This window comes from Calidris pugnax, unplaced genomic scaffold (genome assembly GCF_001431845.1).
Source record: "Calidris pugnax isolate Ruff unplaced genomic scaffold, ASM143184v1 scaffold70, whole genome shotgun sequence".
NCBI lineage: Eukaryota > Metazoa > Chordata > Aves > Charadriiformes > Scolopacidae > Calidris > Calidris pugnax.
Window position 1 is genome coordinate 6,692,116 of NW_015090862.1, and position 19,030 is coordinate 6,711,145.

Consider the following 19,030-nt stretch of genomic DNA (forward strand, 5'->3'; position numbering starts at 1 on the left):
TAATAAATAAAGTTGATACACACGACTCTTTTCTTTTATCTTTCATTTTCATAGTGTGGTTACAGATTTGTTTTCACAACACTGAGTACTGAATTTACACCTTTCATCATCATATTCCTTTTAAATGGCAAATCATTATATGTCATCAGTTATTCAAAATGTTACTGTTGGTTTATGCTCAGCATTGTCATTTACTTATTCAAACACGTCTGTTTTGAAAACAGTCTTAAAAGCCTGTAGCAGTGCTTAGTAAAGGAAAAAGCATCAGGGTAAGATTATGGCAGCTAATTTCCATAGTCCTGATTGTATGATAATTTGCTTTTAAAGCATATGTCCATGAAAACGTAGTCTGATGTAGTTGGAAACATCAGTAAGAGTTTAGCTTTCAAGTATTTAGCGTTTTGAAACCACCACATGAAAAAATACAAATACCCGAGATTATGTAATTTAAAAGTAAGGAGTGTTTTTATTAATAACAATTATTATAAAATACTGCAGTTTAATCACGGCAAATGAAAAAGTATGTTCATCTGTGGTTAAAAGTAAGCCTGGTTATTGTCTAATTCTAGTAATCATTATAGGAAAACTAAGAACCCACTTTTATCTACAGTTATAGTTTATTATTCAATATGTTATTTTCTTTAGATTTAAAGTATTCTTTTTCCATTGCTTTCAGTTTAATTACATCCAACTGTCTATTGATTATGGATTGGTTACTTGCACAACTATGAGGGCAGCTATAAATCTAATTATGCTTCAGAGAAAGCTTCTGATTTGCAAACAGGGTCATTTTAACTAAATGCTAATGATACAGCTACAGTTTTGAGGCTGGAGGTCATAATAGATGAGTTTTTTAGTTCTTTTAAATGAGACATTAAAGGATGATGAAAAGCTATGAGTCACTTTTCCTTAACTTTCATTCCCAGTGGCTACACTTCTGATAGTACTGGTGTGCAAATACAGCCATGCTAATGTGTGCACAGAAATGAACACAGACCTCAGGCTGAAACCATGATGAAAATCAGAAAATTCAGGTTGTGATTCAGGACTTGTAAAGGATCTCTGCTTATGGCTATAACCTGGTTAATTTTCTCTCCTGAAGTTACAATGAAAGTATGCATAAGGAAGAGCAAAATATACTAGTAATTAGTAATTTTCTGCCTAAGTCCATATTGATAATCTTTTTTGAGAGGGGGGAAAAAAAGAATCTATTTCTTATGTACTAGAGTTTTATAGCAATTTTCTCACTTGTAATGTATGAATTATTGGCAGACATCTTCAGTCTAATATGGAAGCTGCCTAGAAAATCATTCCTTGGAATTAATCTTGGGGCAAGCTGCAAAATTAATGCTTCATGCTTTTTATAATGTGAGTAACATACTGTACTTCAGAGGTAAAATCAATTCATTTCCAGCTTAACTGTCCAATTAAAACTTTTCTGATTCTTGGGAGTGGGAGAGCAAGGTAATTCTTCAGAGATCAGCAAATTGTATTCTGTCCCAAAGATATTAAGTGGCGGACAGGCCATTTTTACAAATGCCTATCACATTCAAAAAAAATCTAGTAAAGATTACTATTATGCAAAAATTTGCAGTTTCTAGAAACTATTCAGCTTGGAATATAATGCACATTATCTATATAAAAGCAGTTCCTGTATATACTGTAGAAGTATGAAGACATTGTCCTAGATCGGTAAGAAAAACAGTAAGAAATAGATTCTTTTTGAAAACAGGAGGAATCTTTGACTAAAAGTATAACTGTGAACTCTTGACCTCTTACTGAAATCAAGGAATGTTCTCTTCTGAAATACACCATTAATGAATAGCATATATATTTTAAATGAAGAGGATTTACATGTTCTCTGCCTTGGTTTGTGTTTGGGAAGATATCAAAATTTGGATTTTTGATAAGCAGGCATAAAAAAAGATGTGAACTTTGAGCAGGATGGTTTTGAATCTGAATGCTGAGATGCACAAATGAAAACATCTAGACAGAGAAAAGAATGCTGTATTTTAGCCTACCGAAAACTTCTACTGCTTTTGAATCCACAGATGACCGGCTAGAAGGAGAAGTTTGGGTTGTGTAATGTGGAATCAGTGTGCTAGATTAAGGATGTGTTGTTCACAATTTATTGTTCTTAATCTCAAAAGGAAAATTTAAGGGATATGTCATGGGTTTTGCAGTTATTTGTGGTTAGTAATTAATATCCTCCAGCTCTGCAGGTATCTAGAGGTGCTAATGTACCCTACAATTTTACTCTGTTTCTGCAATTCTAGTATGCACTCTGGTATGGCCTCTAGAACCCTGTTTGTGTGTGGAATGCTTCCATAAAAACCCCTGATATTCAGTGTTCATACAGAGCTATAGGACCTATTCTATATGGAAAGTGACAAGCTGATAAATGCAGATAAGCTCCACTGATTGACAACAGCAGCTGATATGGGATAACATCGCATGGGCAAGTCTGTGACAATACACCATAAAATACCACATCGTTTGGAGAACATGACTAGCAACCAGTCATTTAAAACATTTAGAATAGAATTTGAAGCACTGATATATCTCTTACAAATCACTTACTTTGAGACGTCTGAGTGTCTATAAATTTCTTGATCAAGGCGTCAGTAGTTTGTGTGTATAGGCCTAGAGCGTATCTCAGGGACTGTAGGTCTGGGCTCTTTTCCAGGAAATTCTTTTTCAGCCCACTTCCTCCAGCGTGGAAGTATTGCTAAAATGCAAAAGAGACAGCGTCGTTCAGAGAGGCAAATTGTCTGAGAGAGGCCCCAGTTACAAACATACAATTTTAAGTAAAATTCTTACACAAACTTTTCAAAATAACACCTGGCATATGTGGCTAGATCTATGATTGTAGTAGTTGAGATAACCGTCATCATCTCTACTACAGAGATTAAGACTTGTGAAAGGAAAAAATATACAAAATTTTAATTTTGGTCTTCATGATGTCAAGTATTTATATGTCAAACTGGATATATATATATATATGCAGGGTTCTTTTACGTTGTGGAGAGTGGAATAGGTTTTAATTCTTTATCTAAAAAAAAGCATCTCTAAAATTCAAGCATGGTTTACAGCACAAGTAAAGAATGTATTCTTTCTGAAGGAAAGGGGAATTTTTAAAAAATTTAAGAGAGGAAATTCTAGAATATGAAGTTTTGGATTAGCATTGCATTGTAATTGTAACTGAAATTATGGTTCCACTTTGGGAAATTACTAATAAATTCCATGGTGATTATCTTTTTTTTTATTCCAATTTTGACCTGTTTTACTGTGCATATGCAGAAAATGTGTGTCATCCTTGAGTGACCACATTAGGGTTTCCTGGACTGTGAAAGGAGGAGGATGGAAGAGAAAAGTGGCTCATCGGTTGGTACGGCCGCTGAAAACGAGGAGGAAATTTTGTCCTTCAAAAGAGGATTTCCTTTGGGGCAGAACAGCGGTAGCCACAGTTCTCTTTATGCAGACTAACAGACATTTGCTTTCAAGTCAATGCAAGCAGCTTAGGATCAAATGGTTCTTCACATATTAAAGAAAACTTTATGATTCTGAAGGACACTTCTATATTAAAATCTGTTGTTTATGACAGTTGTGTTCTTAGTAATTCCAGCACAGAACAGAAAACCACACAAAGCTGTACCTTGATAGTAGCTAGTGCTACTTCCATTATTGCACACTGCCGCAGGGTCAGGCTTCTGGCTTCCTCTCGAATCACGTGGTCCTGCAAAACAAGTTAAAGCTGCAGTTGATTTTGAAAGAATCAGTATTTTGGCCTCTCTGTTCTTGGAAAAACAAATAAAAAAATAAAACAGCAAAATGCCCCCCAAGTCCCTATGATTAACAGGATTAATTCAATTTCAGCCTTCTTTTACAATAACTTATAACCTACAGCAGTTGTGTTGTTTCATGAAAACATAGATTGGAGGAAAAAAGAACTAATGTTTAATACTGACCATCTGTGTAACTTTATTTCCTTCTCTAGGATGTGTTATTTCCCTCTTCTTATATTTCCCTCATCTTATAGTAGATGATTCCCTTCTTATATTAGATGGTACTGAAATAGTTAATTTTATTAATAAACCTGACAGTTTAAATAATGTTTTTTAGTGTCCCATGTTTAAAAAAAAAAGTTTCCTATTAGAACATAAATTAAACAGAGTCTTAAAGTGACTATACTCCCGTGAAATCCATCTATAAAATAAGCATCCTATGATTTACTTAGGCAACATTTTAACTCTTCTAGCAAGCTGAGCAATTAGTCATAGAAACACAAATTACCACACTTCTGCCCATATCTGAAATCCTAATGGCTAAATTGATTGGCAAACAACTTCAGTATCAAACATCTAAGCTCTCCATCAGGTGTCTTACGGACTTCAGTAATGTAATGCTGATGAGTTTATTGTAGAAACATGCTATCTTTCAATGCATACTATAAACAATATGTAGAAAAAAATTACTAGTATTCCCACCTCACAATTTTTTCAGAACTGGTTCCAGAAGGGAACACAAAGATTTCATAATTATTTTTTTCCATGATGTTTAATGCTTATAAGGCCCAGTTGTGCAATATGGCACTGATATCTTCTTGACCCATCTAGCGATCACTTTACCAGATAACAATACAGTCTTTTATTCTTAATTTGGTTTTGATGGGACTAAAATCATTACTCACCTATGAACAGTTACTGCCACATTCAATCTTACTATAGCAAATAAGCACAAGAATGAGGCGTGAGGTTTGACCTCACGGTCACTAATATTTCATCCATTTTTTTTCACTAGAGCAAGCCATTCACAGCTTCATTTGGCTCCCTTACCTTGAGTTTTGACAGTTGTCCAAGATCTTTGGCTGCACTGAATATCATCTGGGGCCCCTGTAATCACATTGAAAATTCAGGAAACAGACTCACTACAGCGTGTTTGCTTTTTATGTCAACATGATCTTATTTTCTGCTAGGACATTAGCCAAAGTCGCTGTTTTGCAAAGCTAAATAAAAATTTCAATTACACATGAGACATATTTTCATTTAGTTGATAAGGCCAAGTAGTTGAATGCCTGCAGCATGATTCCCTCCCGTATCCCTACTTGATATGAATATTGTGTATTCTGTTGATAGTAGTTTTGTGTGCTCCTGTCTGCTATCTCATTTTGTATTTAATATTTTTAAGCTTAGGCTAGGATTGTTCTTATACAGCATGTCAATGAGATATTTGTCCATAATCATAGCTTTCAGGTGCTATGCTAATATAAATAATTGTAATGGGAAGTGAGCAGCCCTGAGGAACCTGCAAAAGCTTAACTGTCTACAGTGAAATCCTCAGTTGAGTAACACACGGCGTAACGACATGCTGTTAAGCCAAAGCCATTTCTTGTAAGAAAAGATACCAAAGTGTTATGAAGTTAAACCAATACAATAGCCAAATCCTGGCATCATAACCAAGGCTAACGCCTACATGTTTGTTTTAGACAAACAGATTCCTACTATAATTCCATGCTCATATGCAGTTCAGCAAGACATAGTTCTGAATATCTAAATTTCAGAAAAAAAAAAGAAAAAGAAGAAAAAAGTCAGTCCAGCTTACATAGCACAATACAGGACAATTTTCATTAGTCTTTCTGTTCCAAAAGGTTTCAGTTTTCAGAAATAATTTTGCTTCTGTATGGTTCAATTGCAAAAGATATAATATAGAACTGCACCTTAAATTTTTGTTATTTATTAGTAGTGAGAATAGTAAGACAAATTAAAAAAAGAATGGAAAAACTCCTTAACTCTGAACCACTCTGTTCTATGAATTATGGTGTAACAACTGATCCTGCATAAAGCTAATAAATGCTCCTAATGCCTGATGGGAAATGCAGTTACTCAATTTAAATGCTCCTTGTGTATTACCAGATAAAATTTGCACCAACATGTTTGAAAAGCAAATTAAAAATTTCAGAGATATAAATTTGACACAGTTGCTCATTGAAAGTGAGGCTGTTTCTATTTATGCATAGTAAACAACAGCATTATAGTAAATATGAACAAATTCAGTGAATGGAGTCCTCGCTATGATCTTGTGATTAGCTCTAGTCTACAATTTTTAATAGCTCAGGTTATTCCGTTACTATCTTAACATCATTTATACATGTTCCTCTTGCCTTTCTAGCAATAGTCTTTCATATACCATTAATATATTATGTCTTTAACATATGGACACTGACCACTAGATTATTAGCAGCTTAACTGATATCATAGGATGTACACAGTAAAGTTGCCCAAAGGCACACTACAGCAATGTAAAGGTGGCAAATTTATTCTAGACAAGATTGAAAACAAGAAGAATTAACATTTACGTTACCCCAGTCTCTCAAAAAACAAAAAAGCAATTTACAAAAGGCATTCCAGGTCAGGTTCTTTTTCTTTCATCCTTAGACAGAATCAGATTTTACGGGTGCCCTTAGCTCTGTCACCACGCAGGGTTCACAGCAGGCCGTCACCTACACTAGTCCTGTGTGTAGCTGCGCTACTTTCCGTATTAACTTACTGTTTCTTTCCCTCTTCTTGTCAGGTTGTAAATGCAGTCCTGCCCACGTACAACCTTCTATCAAATCTGCTATTAAAATACCCCAAAACTTTAGAGCCAAAAGTGGCTTAAGCTTCCTGACGTTACGTGCTGTCTCAAGATGAGGAATGGCAGCCCAGGCAGGAGTGGGGAAAGGGATGGGGCGTTCCTGCCTTTCTGGTACTGCAAAAATGGAAGCAATTGAATTTCTGGGGCAACTGGGAAGGGCAAATACTCTTCATGTAGTTGTGCGTGATGAAGTCAAGAGAAATCAAATTTAAAGCCCTAATAATGAAAGCACTCTACAAAGCTGGAGATTCATTCATAAAAACTGCTGTGAGTTGGGGCAGGCAGTGTGTGGAAGAGCAAGGTCTTCCTCACCAGCTAGAGAAGAGCAGTGTAGTTACACTACTTCCAAACACCAGAGAGTAACACAATGCATACGGTCAATGCATTATTCCTTCTGGTTCAAGGTACAGAAAAGGATGGTGTCAGAGCCCTTGCCAAACACCCCATTAAGCACATTATTACAATCTTTTATAATGTGTGTTCTTGTGTGAATAACTACTGAGACACTTACGGTTTGGTCCGTCAGTTGTGGGAGCACAATTTGTTTCTCTATTCTGTTCAAGACTAACTTCCATAGCTCTTTTAAAACCCGTTTCAGAACTGTCTTCTCACAGATTTTTGCAGAGACACTTAAACTGGAATAAAACAAAACACAAACCAGTCTCTAAAACTAGTATTAAGACTTCAGAGGTGCTGCATCACTATATATGCTCAGATTAATGGCTGTTATGGTTTAGCTTTTCTTTACTGATAAGGGTTTCTCAATGGCTTAGTTATTTTGCAATATTATCAGTATAAAAAAAAAAAAGACTTGCAGATTATAAAGTCCAATTTATCACTTAATATATTAATAGTATGTATTTATCAAAAATTACTCAAAACATGATGAGAAATAGGCAAATATGTAGTTTATATAGAAACTGCTTAGTATAAGTGAAGAGGTTAAACATAGTATTGTGCACACATGTGAATACTACAAATATTAAAAATACTACAGAGTGTTTCTAGGTATTAATGATGCTACAGGGATGCCTGACTGTAGCACTCAACTTACGTTTTGTCCAGGAAATCCATGAGAGGCCGAAGCACAATCTCGGCATCAATGGCCGCACTGTTCTTATTGGCTGCTGCGTTCCCATTTCCTCTCATTTGGTTCAGTTCATTGCTCATTTGTCTTACACAATCTTCAATAATAAATTGGAAACTACAGAGTGGGGGGAAAAAAAAAAAAGAAAATTAAAGAATTCTGGGATAGAAAACAGTATTTATAATTTTGCATCAGTTTTTTCAACAAGATTTAAACCTTTTCTGCAGTGATGGAAAGTTCATATATGCAAGATACTGCAGGTGTTACAGACTGAAGATGACTCCTCCTAAGGATTATAGCTCATATAAATATGTTTTGATCTTTTTATCCTTGTTTTTATTCTGTCATTATGCTTTTCATGCCCTTGTAGGGGGGGCAAGTAATTATTTTCTGAAAGCAATAGATGTATCAGAATCAGTTTAGGATATGATTGACTACCACCTGCCAACACCAGCTCAAGATTTTATTTTTGGTATGAAAGTACAGCAGGAACAGGTGACTATAAATTATTTTTCCCTTGATGTTTAATATGAACCAAGCTTGATATTCTTCTTGACGACAAATAGATAACTTCTACTGATTTTGCCCTGTTTGGCTCAATTTGACTTTTCCTGAATTTTCCAGCATCAGTGCAACCAGAAGCTTTGCTTACTTCTTTGCAACCAGAGTTAAAACATTTGGACTACTTCAACTAGTATTTTGCAAAAAATCCCCACTAAGAAGTAGTTAGACTCTTGCTCCTGGAAGGAGTCTTTTCCACTTCAAGGTGAGTGTGAACAAATTCTTGCTTCTCAAGTTGATTCCGCTCAGTTTTTCCAAAAACTGTTCTGTTTCCTACTGCTCTGGTTAAGCAATGTGTCTGACACTCTTGTAGCGTCACTGATGTGACACAGTCTTTGGTCAATATATTCAAACAAGAACAGCAGTTAATCAGACTCAACAGTTCAGAGGCAGAATATGGTAATTTAGTTTATGAATTGATTTATGATGCATTGAATTGGTTTAGGATTAGTTTATAAACAGAAATGCAAAACAGAGACCATGAATATACCAGGCCTATTAATGTGAAAAGATAAATGGCAATGATTAACTTCAGGAAAGTCAAAGAGAATTTACTATGAGAGAAAAAAACACCACTATAATTAAGCAGTAAGCTGTTCCAGCTACATGGCTAATCATAAAAAGAGAACGCAAGTCTCCTCCATGTGAAAACACTGGAAAGATTGGAAACTTTTCCAAGTACATTCGGATGTGTACTTACGTATACGCTTCAAAGCCCTGGACAAAATCAACATGAAGCTGCTATTGAAGCTGCTCATGTAAATCCTTGGTACCAGTCCCTCCAATAAAAGCCAAAATAACGCACTGGCTTTTCTTGAGGTTAACATTGTTAACCTCATAACCCCCAGCAATAAACTGACCCATGAGGAATGTTCTGGCTATCTGCAGAATATCCTAAATTGAGTTATTCCTAGGTTTTCTTTTGCAGAAACCTAGTTGGCTCATTCAGAGAGAAGTCCTGGAAAGAAATACATTCAAGCACTGCCATTGACCAGAGAATCACAGCCTGGGAGCAAAAGAAAAGCAAGACAATATGAGGAATGAAGCACCCAGAAAAAGCAAAGACTGTCCACCCAGACAGTTCATCGATGGATTAAAGAAACAACTATAGACTTTGCTTAATGAATACCACTGCAGCACTAATCCCTCCTTCTTATATTCCTTTCTAATTTGAAGCAAAAATAACTTGCAGCTTTCTTATAGCCCAGGCACTGCTGGCACAGCACCATACTCATTCAAGACTGCTCTCTGTGTCCTCTCTGATTAATCAAAGATTTTGAGAGTAAGGCTCAGTAGAAAATTTTTGCAGAGCCACAGGCAAGCAAATGACCCAAGAAGGCCATTCACGGTGATCATCTGAAGCAGGCTGAACACAGGCACACATCCCTGGTTGAACCAGGCCGCTTGGAAAAAGCTGTCAGTCTCAGGAATAACATAAATGTGGTCAGAGAGAGAACTTAAACACAGCGTCAGGCAAGAACAAATCAGCAATTTTTGTTTTCCAAATAGAAGAACAAAAGCCATTAGTCTCCCCTCTGTAACACGTCCATGCCCACAGACCGTGTTCAGTTTTCTTTACAGTGAAGGTACTACTGTATATTGCAGAGTCTAATCCCATGCTCACACACACCAGGGCAGAAGCAAGCTGTACCTCAGGACATCCAACCAACCACCCAGACTCAATGAACAAGGCAGAATTTTGAGCAGGAATATTTCTCTCAGGTTTACAGTTAAATAGGTTTGTTACCTTGCAACATATGTTACGCTGAGTTCATCCAATACATTGCTAAGTTTCACCTGAAGTTCTTTTAGAACAACACTAGCTTCAGGATCCAGCTGCAAAGAGATAAGAAATGTTATATTTTACTTATACACTATGTTTTTCCATTGCAAGTAATGAATTAGGAATTATATGCAATGATACACTGCACTGTGGAAAACTAAATGTGGAAACACCTGTTACAACACAGGATTGCTTTACTGGGCCTAAAAATCCAATTACCATTTAAAGGAAAATATTTGATGTTAAGAGTGAAGGATTATAATGCTAGAAATGAAAACTGTGCCATTAAACACTGGCTTTTTATGGGATGGTGCAAATTGTGCTGGCAGTCACAAGAATAAAATTATCAGGCAAATGGTTTTCACAAGACATAACAAGAAAAGGATGCAGGAGAATTTAGTGTTTGTGTTAATAATACTGCAGATGTTGGTTTGTTTTTTTTTTTTTTACATTTCACCACCATCAGTAATTGTTTTTGTGATTTGCATGGGAGATCTTTGCATATTCCTGTTAATGCAGTGTAAAAATAGAACAGCCAGCACTGGAAAAGATGGCTTGAAGACTATCCGTGCTGCTTCTACTGGGTACAGTATGATGGAAGGGAACCTACTGAATTTCAGTACTTCTGTTTCCAAAAGCCATTAAGATATATATAATTCAAGCACTGAGCAACACATTCTGACGCACAGGGAGAACAGCTCCTGTACCTCTGATGCAGGATTTCTAAACACAGGAAAAAAGAGAACGCAGGGGAGAAATGTAGTTTTCCATTTACAGGGATAGGGATCCATGCATAGATATTTAATCAAAAAGGTACTCTGTTGATTTTCTATGCATTCTTTTTCAAATTAAAAAATAACTGACTTTTTGTCTCCTTCAGCTTTTAGCATTTCAGGAAAACAGGTACAGTCCATTGTGGGGTATGATTGATGATCATCAGGATCAACAGCTGCATGTGAATTAATAGCTGATGTTCCAGGCTTTTCAGCAACCTACATCACAATGTTAGGGAATGATTTTCAATAATAATCCTCACATTCTGAGCTCTGTTCTGCAGTAAGGTCAGATACAGATCCGAGAATTTTAAAGGAAATTGTGCATTTAGAATATATAAATCAGATCTGTCTGTATTTGCTTTTTCCTATCTTTCAAGTGCACGAGTAGTGTTTAGTGCTTATTCTTCATCTGATGCTTCAGAGTATAATGGTGCAGTAGGTCAGCTCTTTTAATCACGCTTTAGAGACAAGGGCAAGCTGTGTCACACAGCGCAATGGGTAACTTAGATGAGACTACACAGGGATTCTATGGCAAGTTAAAGAGAAAACAAACTCTGAAACACCTCCAAAGATCTACTGTGTTCTAATCTTAGACCATCCTTTCTCTCCTTAGAGGTTATGTGTCATTTAAGAGCATGGAAAATCCAAGATTTTCATTACAGTTTTTGACAAAAATCTGAAATAGGTGACAAGAGGAATTGCCATACATCCTTTAGAAGATACTCAGTGATGTGCAGAACTTTTCTAATCTGAGAAGCTCATTTTTTAACACTGTGACTGCTTACTGATTTAGCTTTTAATTACTTTGCATTGAGAAAAGTTCTGTTGCTTCTCCACTTCATGTCTTAGTAGTTTCCCTGGCAGATACACTCTGACAGTTCATGCACTTAAAGTGATTGTTTTCCTTCATATGAAAAGGAGGGATGAAAAACCTAATTTTACTGAAATGTCTATATTAGTTAATAAAGACAGAGTTTACTAACAGCAGCAAAGATTTTTCAAGGAAATGCATTTCTCTTTGGGAATATACTTCCTCCTCTGCTGGGATACATAGAGAACACAAATTTAAGACCACTAGAATATTAACATCTAACAAATACTAAACACGCAAGCATTCACACTGAACATGGCACACATCAGAGAAAGCAAAAAAATACCAGGCAGGCAGAAAACTTAAAATTCCTTACTAGATCATGCACAAGCTAGAGAATCATCTTGTTACTGGGATTACAAAGGCCAATGTAGTTACTTTCCATCAGAGATTGTTGTGATAACCAGACAACATAATATATTTGCTAAATTCACCTGGAATTGGACTTAGTTTGGCCAGAATTGGTTTAAATACTAATATCAGATTGTGAACATAACACACATTATAGAAAGGTGCATGCAAATGCTAGAAGTTTTAAAGGGTTTTGTTGCATGAACAAGTTTGTGTGTGCACAGCTGGAGGCATCTGGCAGGACATCCAGCCTTGTGTAGACACATGCTCATGCTTACGAATGCAGAGTCGTAGGGAGGAGTGCAATATAAAGAGGTATGCGGGCTGACCATCCAGGTGCTGGACACCTGGTGATGCGATCACTAAGAGTATGTCAACAAGATTTTTAAATGCTATTGTTATTTTTGTTTAGCTACTGGAAATATGGCAATTTGAGTGTCACACCAGGACTGAAATGCGCACTTTTCATTTATTTTTACCATGTTTCCTCTACGTGCTAGTGAGATCCTGGGGCAAATCAGCCCTTGACTGACATAATCCAAACATACCACAGGCATGACCCGCTTTTTTTATCTGATCTGGTATAGCTAAGATAGGAACTTCTGTGGTGGTTCTGTACTATGGAATTCTGAGGGGACTTCACAACCGGTGAAGATGGTTTTAGGATGGCCTGGTGCAGTGGAGTTAAGGTACATGAGCTTTTGGTACCTCTGCACATCACACACACTAACTATCGTGGATTATCTTCTGGATATTTTATCTTTTATGCATGAACTAAACCACTGATTTTTTAATATGAAATATATCTTCAGCTATGATGTCTTACATAAAAAACAAAATATTTAAGGAAAAAAAAAGATTTCAGTGGAAGTAGGAAGAGTTACTGTCTCCCTCTTGAATATTCTAAAAGGCTGTTTGGCAACAGCCTTTGCAGAGTTTTGCAACAGCAAGCTTAAAAAGGATTTTTATTTGTGCTTTAGAAGGATCTATTATTTTAGCAATGGTTTGAACAACTCCTGCTAATGCATTTTATACCAGGTTTGCTTATCATCAGGAAAGCATTGTGTGCAAAATGCACTATAGCACTGTACAAGTCATTTGCCTTAATTAAGCTGACAAGCTGCAAGAGTTATGCGGGTTGACATCACAACACTCACTACTTGAGACAGCAACACGTAGCTCTCAAAAACACTACATAAAGGAGGTAAGTTTCCCAGTAAGGCAAATCAGTGATGAAGAGATTAGTTCACTTATCTAAGGCCTTCCAGTGACCAAAAGAAGACAGTCCTCAGCATTTTTGGCTTGAGATTACTTACTATAAAGGGAGTGATGACAAAAAGAACTGTCTGTTTCACGAGTCAATTAATTCTGGATAGTGCAGGTATTATGGAACGGGAAGTGTGTAAGAACTCAGGTAAATGCAAGCTGCAATTCCTCACACTAGTTGCTACCAGTAAGAGTGTAAGTAAATAACTACAAACATGCCCAGTTGCAGAAGTCTTAATCACCCAGATGTGGTTAAATGATGAATTATAGGGCTGACCTAGCCCTAATGTTATCCTGTTTTGCAATCACCACAGGGAAAGGATGAAAGAGAGACAAAAGGCAATGGTGCTCTGCGTCTGAGGGGTATGAAAATGGGGTATCTACAGTATTGGCAACTTTTCTTTCTTGCCTCGTCTCATCTGCTCCTTAAAGTTTGATGAAGAAGGGAAAAAACCCAACCCCATTCCTGAACCAATTTTCAGGAAAATAAAAGAATCCCTAGCTGAGCAGATTATTGTTGAGGAAGGGGAAGATGAGTGTCATTAATGTGCCATATCTAATTTAAGAATGGAAAGACAGAAAAGACCATTTATCCTTTGGCTTCTTGGGTTCCATTTACACTTCACAGCATGTGTGGGCTAGTCTTAAAATATATTGATAGGTTGCTCATGTGTCAAAATCTGGATTTTTTTTAAAGGGCAGTGGAAATGTTATTAACTTGTTAATGTGTAAATCATACTTTTCTACCAATTTTTAATTTGCTTGGCTTTCTAAGGTTCATAAATATTTCTGGTATTTTACCATCTTCTTAAATAACAGAGTTAATTTTTACTCACAACACAACATATGCATAAATTTGTTGGTACATTTCATAAGATCTGTTAATTATGGATTATTAAATAGATAACTAGAAATTTGATTTTCTCTGACCGCTGAACAAAAGCAGAGAATACTTCCACTGAACAGCTGGAAAAATGAGACATAAATATTTGAACATTGTTGTTTCTAAATGCTGCCTGTCTGAAACAGTGAAATTTTTTATACCTACCAGCCTTGGAAAAGAGTTAAAGATCTGATGAACCTGGCTGCTTTTGACACAACCTGTTAGATTGAGCTATTCCATGCTGTAATTTGATGTGTGCTATTATGGACATACAAATTTGGTACTTTTTCTATAGGAAACTACGCAGAAGCAAATTACTTTTGCGTGAGTTAAAGAGAACCTCTTTATTTGGAATTCTATTTATCTGCAATTTCCCAGGTCTAATTGCTTATAGTTTCCTAATGGGACCGCCTGGTTACTTTCCTTCAGAAAATAGTTTTACATATTGTATGTATATCTGGGGAAGATACAGTTATTTTTCAGATCTGTTACTTTAGTGGTTCTTTTTGTCTCTGACAGACATTATCCTTCCTCCACCCCCCACCCGACTACCTAGGCACAGTGAATCCCATTTTGAGATGTTTGGCTGATGCTGCTCTAGATACTTAGGCCTCTGACTTAACAGATTTAAAGACAGACACTTCAGAACTATTCTGCTTAAGCTTGGGCCTCTCTCATCCCGTCAAAGTCTCTAGGACCACATGCGCATTCCTACAGGAATTCTTAGGCATCACATGTAAAGTTGGAACTGAATTTACTGGACTGGAAATATGATTTACCTACAGTCAATATAATCCTGTTGTACATAAACAACCTGCTTCTGCTTTCCACCTTTTATTTGATCCTAATTGCCATAACTCATTTCTGCTATGTTCTGCCATCTGGAGACAAGCAACACAAGCATTACCTTTTTTTCTTTCCCTTTTATCAGCTTCCAACTTGTCAGACATGAAAAAATTATTTAGTGCAAATGTATGCACTCCTTTTGGATGAAACTAACAGGAGCTAAATCAAAACTCTACATTATGATAATCTGATCCCATGATTTTGGACTTGATTTTATTTTGTTTAATCAAAGACAGTGGATTGGATTCCACTTTACTACTCTTACTTTACTATGGCAGAGTGATATCATTTATATAATTTTTTAAGTACCCTTCCCGCTTGGCTACAGCAGAAGAGGAGAGTTAATAAAGAAACTCATATTGTTCAGACTATTTTATTTTAATGGCAGGAGAGCTGAGACTCCAGTTTTTTCTCTACAGAGCTCCCTGCAATATGCAAAAAGCCTGCTCTGAACGTAGGGACTGATGCTTGATTGTGGTATTTTGACTGCATAGTTTGAAAGAAAGACGTACTGCTCACAATGTGACACTGGGGAGATTAACAGCATTTCATTTTTCTTAGAATTAGTTTTGCTTCAACTGAAATAGTCTCATTTTTCTGCTGAAAATCATCTAATTCTATGTCCTCCACAAGCAAATAATTAAACTATTTCTCCCTGCAAGGAAACTGCTTACCGATTTTATTGCTGGCTTTGCTTCCTATAAGTACCAGTTCAATAAGGCAAATTTCCCATTATCATTTATGGTCTTGGAATAGCTGTGGGAATAAGTATCCCAGTTCGAGGACAAACATTTTAGGAGCATTTTGATATGGGTGACAAAAAATTGAACATAGTTTTCTTCAAGAAATTCCCCTAATGAGAAAAAAGTGTGAATGTATTTTTTTTAGATCTTTTTTTCTTAGACCACAAATCAGAGATGCACTTAAGGTGCCTAACAAAGGGATTTCAGAAAAAGATCTCCAAATTCTCTCCAAGGGTTGCATGTTGCACCGCATTTGTAGGTGAGGAAAATGGAACATTAGGAAAGTCAAGAAAATATTCTGATTTGAAAATAATTTGATAGATATAGACATAAAGTGCTACTCAGCTTTCCTCTGTCCTTGTCTTCATCAGGATTTATGGGCACTTAGCTGTTTTCATGATTCATGACATTCAATGTGTAGGATTGGATCCAAGACCTTAATACAAAACTACTTTGCGCAGAAAATAAGAGCACAGAAGACAAAATTATTTGTATTATTCAGAGACTGGAAGGCAATTAATAGGAACCACAAAAACCAGCCATGTCTGGATGATAAATCTATATTTTTAAAGTTTGATAAGAAATTTTCAATGTCGACAAGGCTGCAGAAGTTTAGTTCATGTTTTCTGAAGCAGGAAGTACTGTTGCCATGGCAGCTTCAAGAAGCTATTACTATCTTAACAAAACCTCTTTACCATGGGGTTAATCTGTAGGTTCATTTAGAAGGTGCCATTCATTGCATGACACAGGGGACTCTCTTACCTCTGCAGTGTCCCACTGTGGATGTGGAATTATGAAAGAATGTATTTTCCAATTCTCTCTATAAATGTGGACACATTAGGTCAAAGTTTGGTGGAACTACGAAACTACAGTCTCAAGAAAAAGCTGATGCATGTATAACTTATTTTTTAAAGCCAGCTACTGATAAGAAGGGCAGTATATTCATGATTGCTTTTTAACAAGAAGACAGGATTCTATAGCTTGAAAAGATGTTAATTTCTTCATTAGCTTTCAAAACAGTCAAAGACTACAATCAGCAAAGTACTGAAGCAGCACATGTTTATGTCCTTTTACTGTTGACAGGACTTCAGGCACTTAAAAGACTTCTGAAATATAAAAGGAGATAAAGTTAAGCATATTCTGGACTGTTGAGTAGCAGCTCTTGATGAAATGGTGCCGAAACCTGAACATAAGCAGACCCTCATATACTGAAAAGTGCACTTAAAAATGTTTTATAGATTTTTTAGGAATTCTGAAAGACTTTACACTACCTGCCTAGTAAAGCTTCTCAATTTGGAGTGTAAACTGAATGCCCAAGCATAGCTCTTTTTTATTTTAGATCATAGGGAATTACACAAATGCATCAATGGAAATTAGTAGGAAATGGGATTGTTCTTAGCCTTAGAAAATATGGTCAGGAATAATAAAAGATGCTTACTATCACAAACCTCATAAGAGAATCTCTCTCCTTCTTTCTTCTGCTCAGTGGATTGCACGCCAAAGGCATTAGACAAAGACATGACACATTACAGACAAAGCACAAAGCACATTCTACAAAACTTTCAGATACAGGCAAAACATATCAATACATAAAAAAGCGAAGTACAGTCCAATACAAACATTAAAATAAAGCTGGCACTACAGATTACAACAGAAAACACCCAGTGCTGGTTGAATTTTACAGATCATTAGCATGTTTCTGTGAAATAGTGTTAGGTGTTTCTAGTATTGTCAGGACATTAAATAGCTCTAGTAGACTTTTTTTTTGTTGTAAATTTTGATTTTCCCTGCAAGCAGAAGTAAAGGCTGTGCTAGCTTGAAAACATGATGCTAATGATCTCTAAGGAACTTTGAATGAACCAGGAAACAAATATGGCTCACCTCCTTTCCTCCCATGGACTCAAACATTTTCTCAAGCTGGACTCTTAGTTGTTGAATGTTGTTCATCAAGATACAGGGCTACAAAGAGAGCACCAAAATTGAGAATATGCATGTTATGTTCCTCTTACGTATGAATATGTGTATTCACAGCCTCTGGGCTGAAGACCAGTTCTTCAGCAGCCCTACATTTGTGATTTTTCAGAAGAGGATCTCAGGTTCCCGACCACTGCTGACTCCCCTTCCTTCTTTAATTCACACTCCTTTTTGCCCAGTCAGCAAACCCACTCAGCCAGTGACAGCCCATTGTGCCCTTAAGACAAAGTTGCCCCGCAGGGAACTGATTCCTTTCTCCCACCCACCTTGGCAGCTTTCAGATACCAGTATTTCACATCCCGAACCTTATATCCCCGGTAGTTGCTAGTCATACTTAAGACAATTACATCTCATAGATTAATGAAAGTAATACATTGTTGCCTCTTTGAGAGTAGACATAATAATGATCAAAGCACTTTGGGTGTGAAAATAGACTGAGGGAAAGGAAATGCCAGACTGCTTTCTAGACCCAGTCTTTGTAGAAAACTGACAGCACTGTAACCCAGAGAATGGCTGATGCATATGTATTTGAATAAATCAACAGGCAGTTCTGTTAATAACAGAGTAGTATTTCAGAAATGTACCTTTTACATTGTTTGAAAAGTGGTGAATGAATTAGGCAACAGAATTTTGTAAACATATTTAATCTAAAAATACTGTTGTTTAAGCTCGTTTCTTTATAGCAGAATGCAGAGCCACAGTGTAAAAGACAGCAATTGCTGGATAAATATAAGGTAAAAAGTCAAACATGGATAAAATTAAGCAGGCTATTAAAAAGTTATGGAAGAAAAGATCTATTACTAGAATTGTGTATACTGAGATGACATTATATGCTAGTTTGGTATGACGCAGTAAGACAATACTTGCCAAGAGTCCTGGTTGGCCAAGGTCAGTGTGTTCTAGTACGTGATTGGATTAATTTAGACCTAAGTAATGCATTTCAATAAAACACATATACTTTTTTCAGAAAAAAGAGGTGGTCAAATAATTATAGTGATTGATACTCAAAAAGAAATTTGATCTAACTTCTTAATCCTCACTTTACTGCATCGCAGTAAAGCATGCCCTTTGGCCTCCTGCAAAATACAGCTGGCTTTGTATAATGGTTGAAATATCACCTCTCTTCCTGTCTCTTGAAAAATCCACAAACCTCACTTCTTCTATTTGCTTATCTACCTTCTATTAATTTATGATCACCAAGACCGTGTCCTCCTCTCCTATGCTATCTTCTCCTTCTGACATATTCGTTATTGCCT

General features: G+C 36.4%; 1 protein-coding gene across 6 annotated transcripts in view; it reads right to left on the reverse strand.

Moving 5' to 3' along the window:
- UNC13C (unc-13 homolog C (C. elegans)) overlaps window positions 1-19,030 on the reverse strand; it is a 157,985-nt gene that overhangs the window by 12,077 nt on the left and 126,878 nt on the right. For 5 of the 6 annotated variants that reach the window (XM_014944682.1, XM_014944680.1, XM_014944681.1 and 2 more), the window contains 8 exons: window positions 17,682-17,759; window positions 17,249-17,278; window positions 10,029-10,117; window positions 7,688-7,837; window positions 7,145-7,268; window positions 4,836-4,892; window positions 3,656-3,736; window positions 2,581-2,728 (listed from right to left, as the gene is read on the reverse strand). In XM_014944682.1, coding sequence (XP_014800168.1) covers window positions 2,581-2,728; window positions 3,656-3,736; window positions 4,836-4,892; window positions 7,145-7,268; window positions 7,688-7,837; window positions 10,029-10,117; window positions 17,249-17,278; window positions 17,682-17,759 — 757 coding nt within the window. The remainder of the gene's footprint in view (window positions 1-2,580; window positions 2,729-3,655; window positions 3,737-4,835; window positions 4,893-7,144; window positions 7,269-7,687; window positions 7,838-10,028; window positions 10,118-17,248; window positions 17,279-17,681; window positions 17,760-19,030) is intronic. The other variant, XM_014944683.1, reaches the window with a different exon arrangement.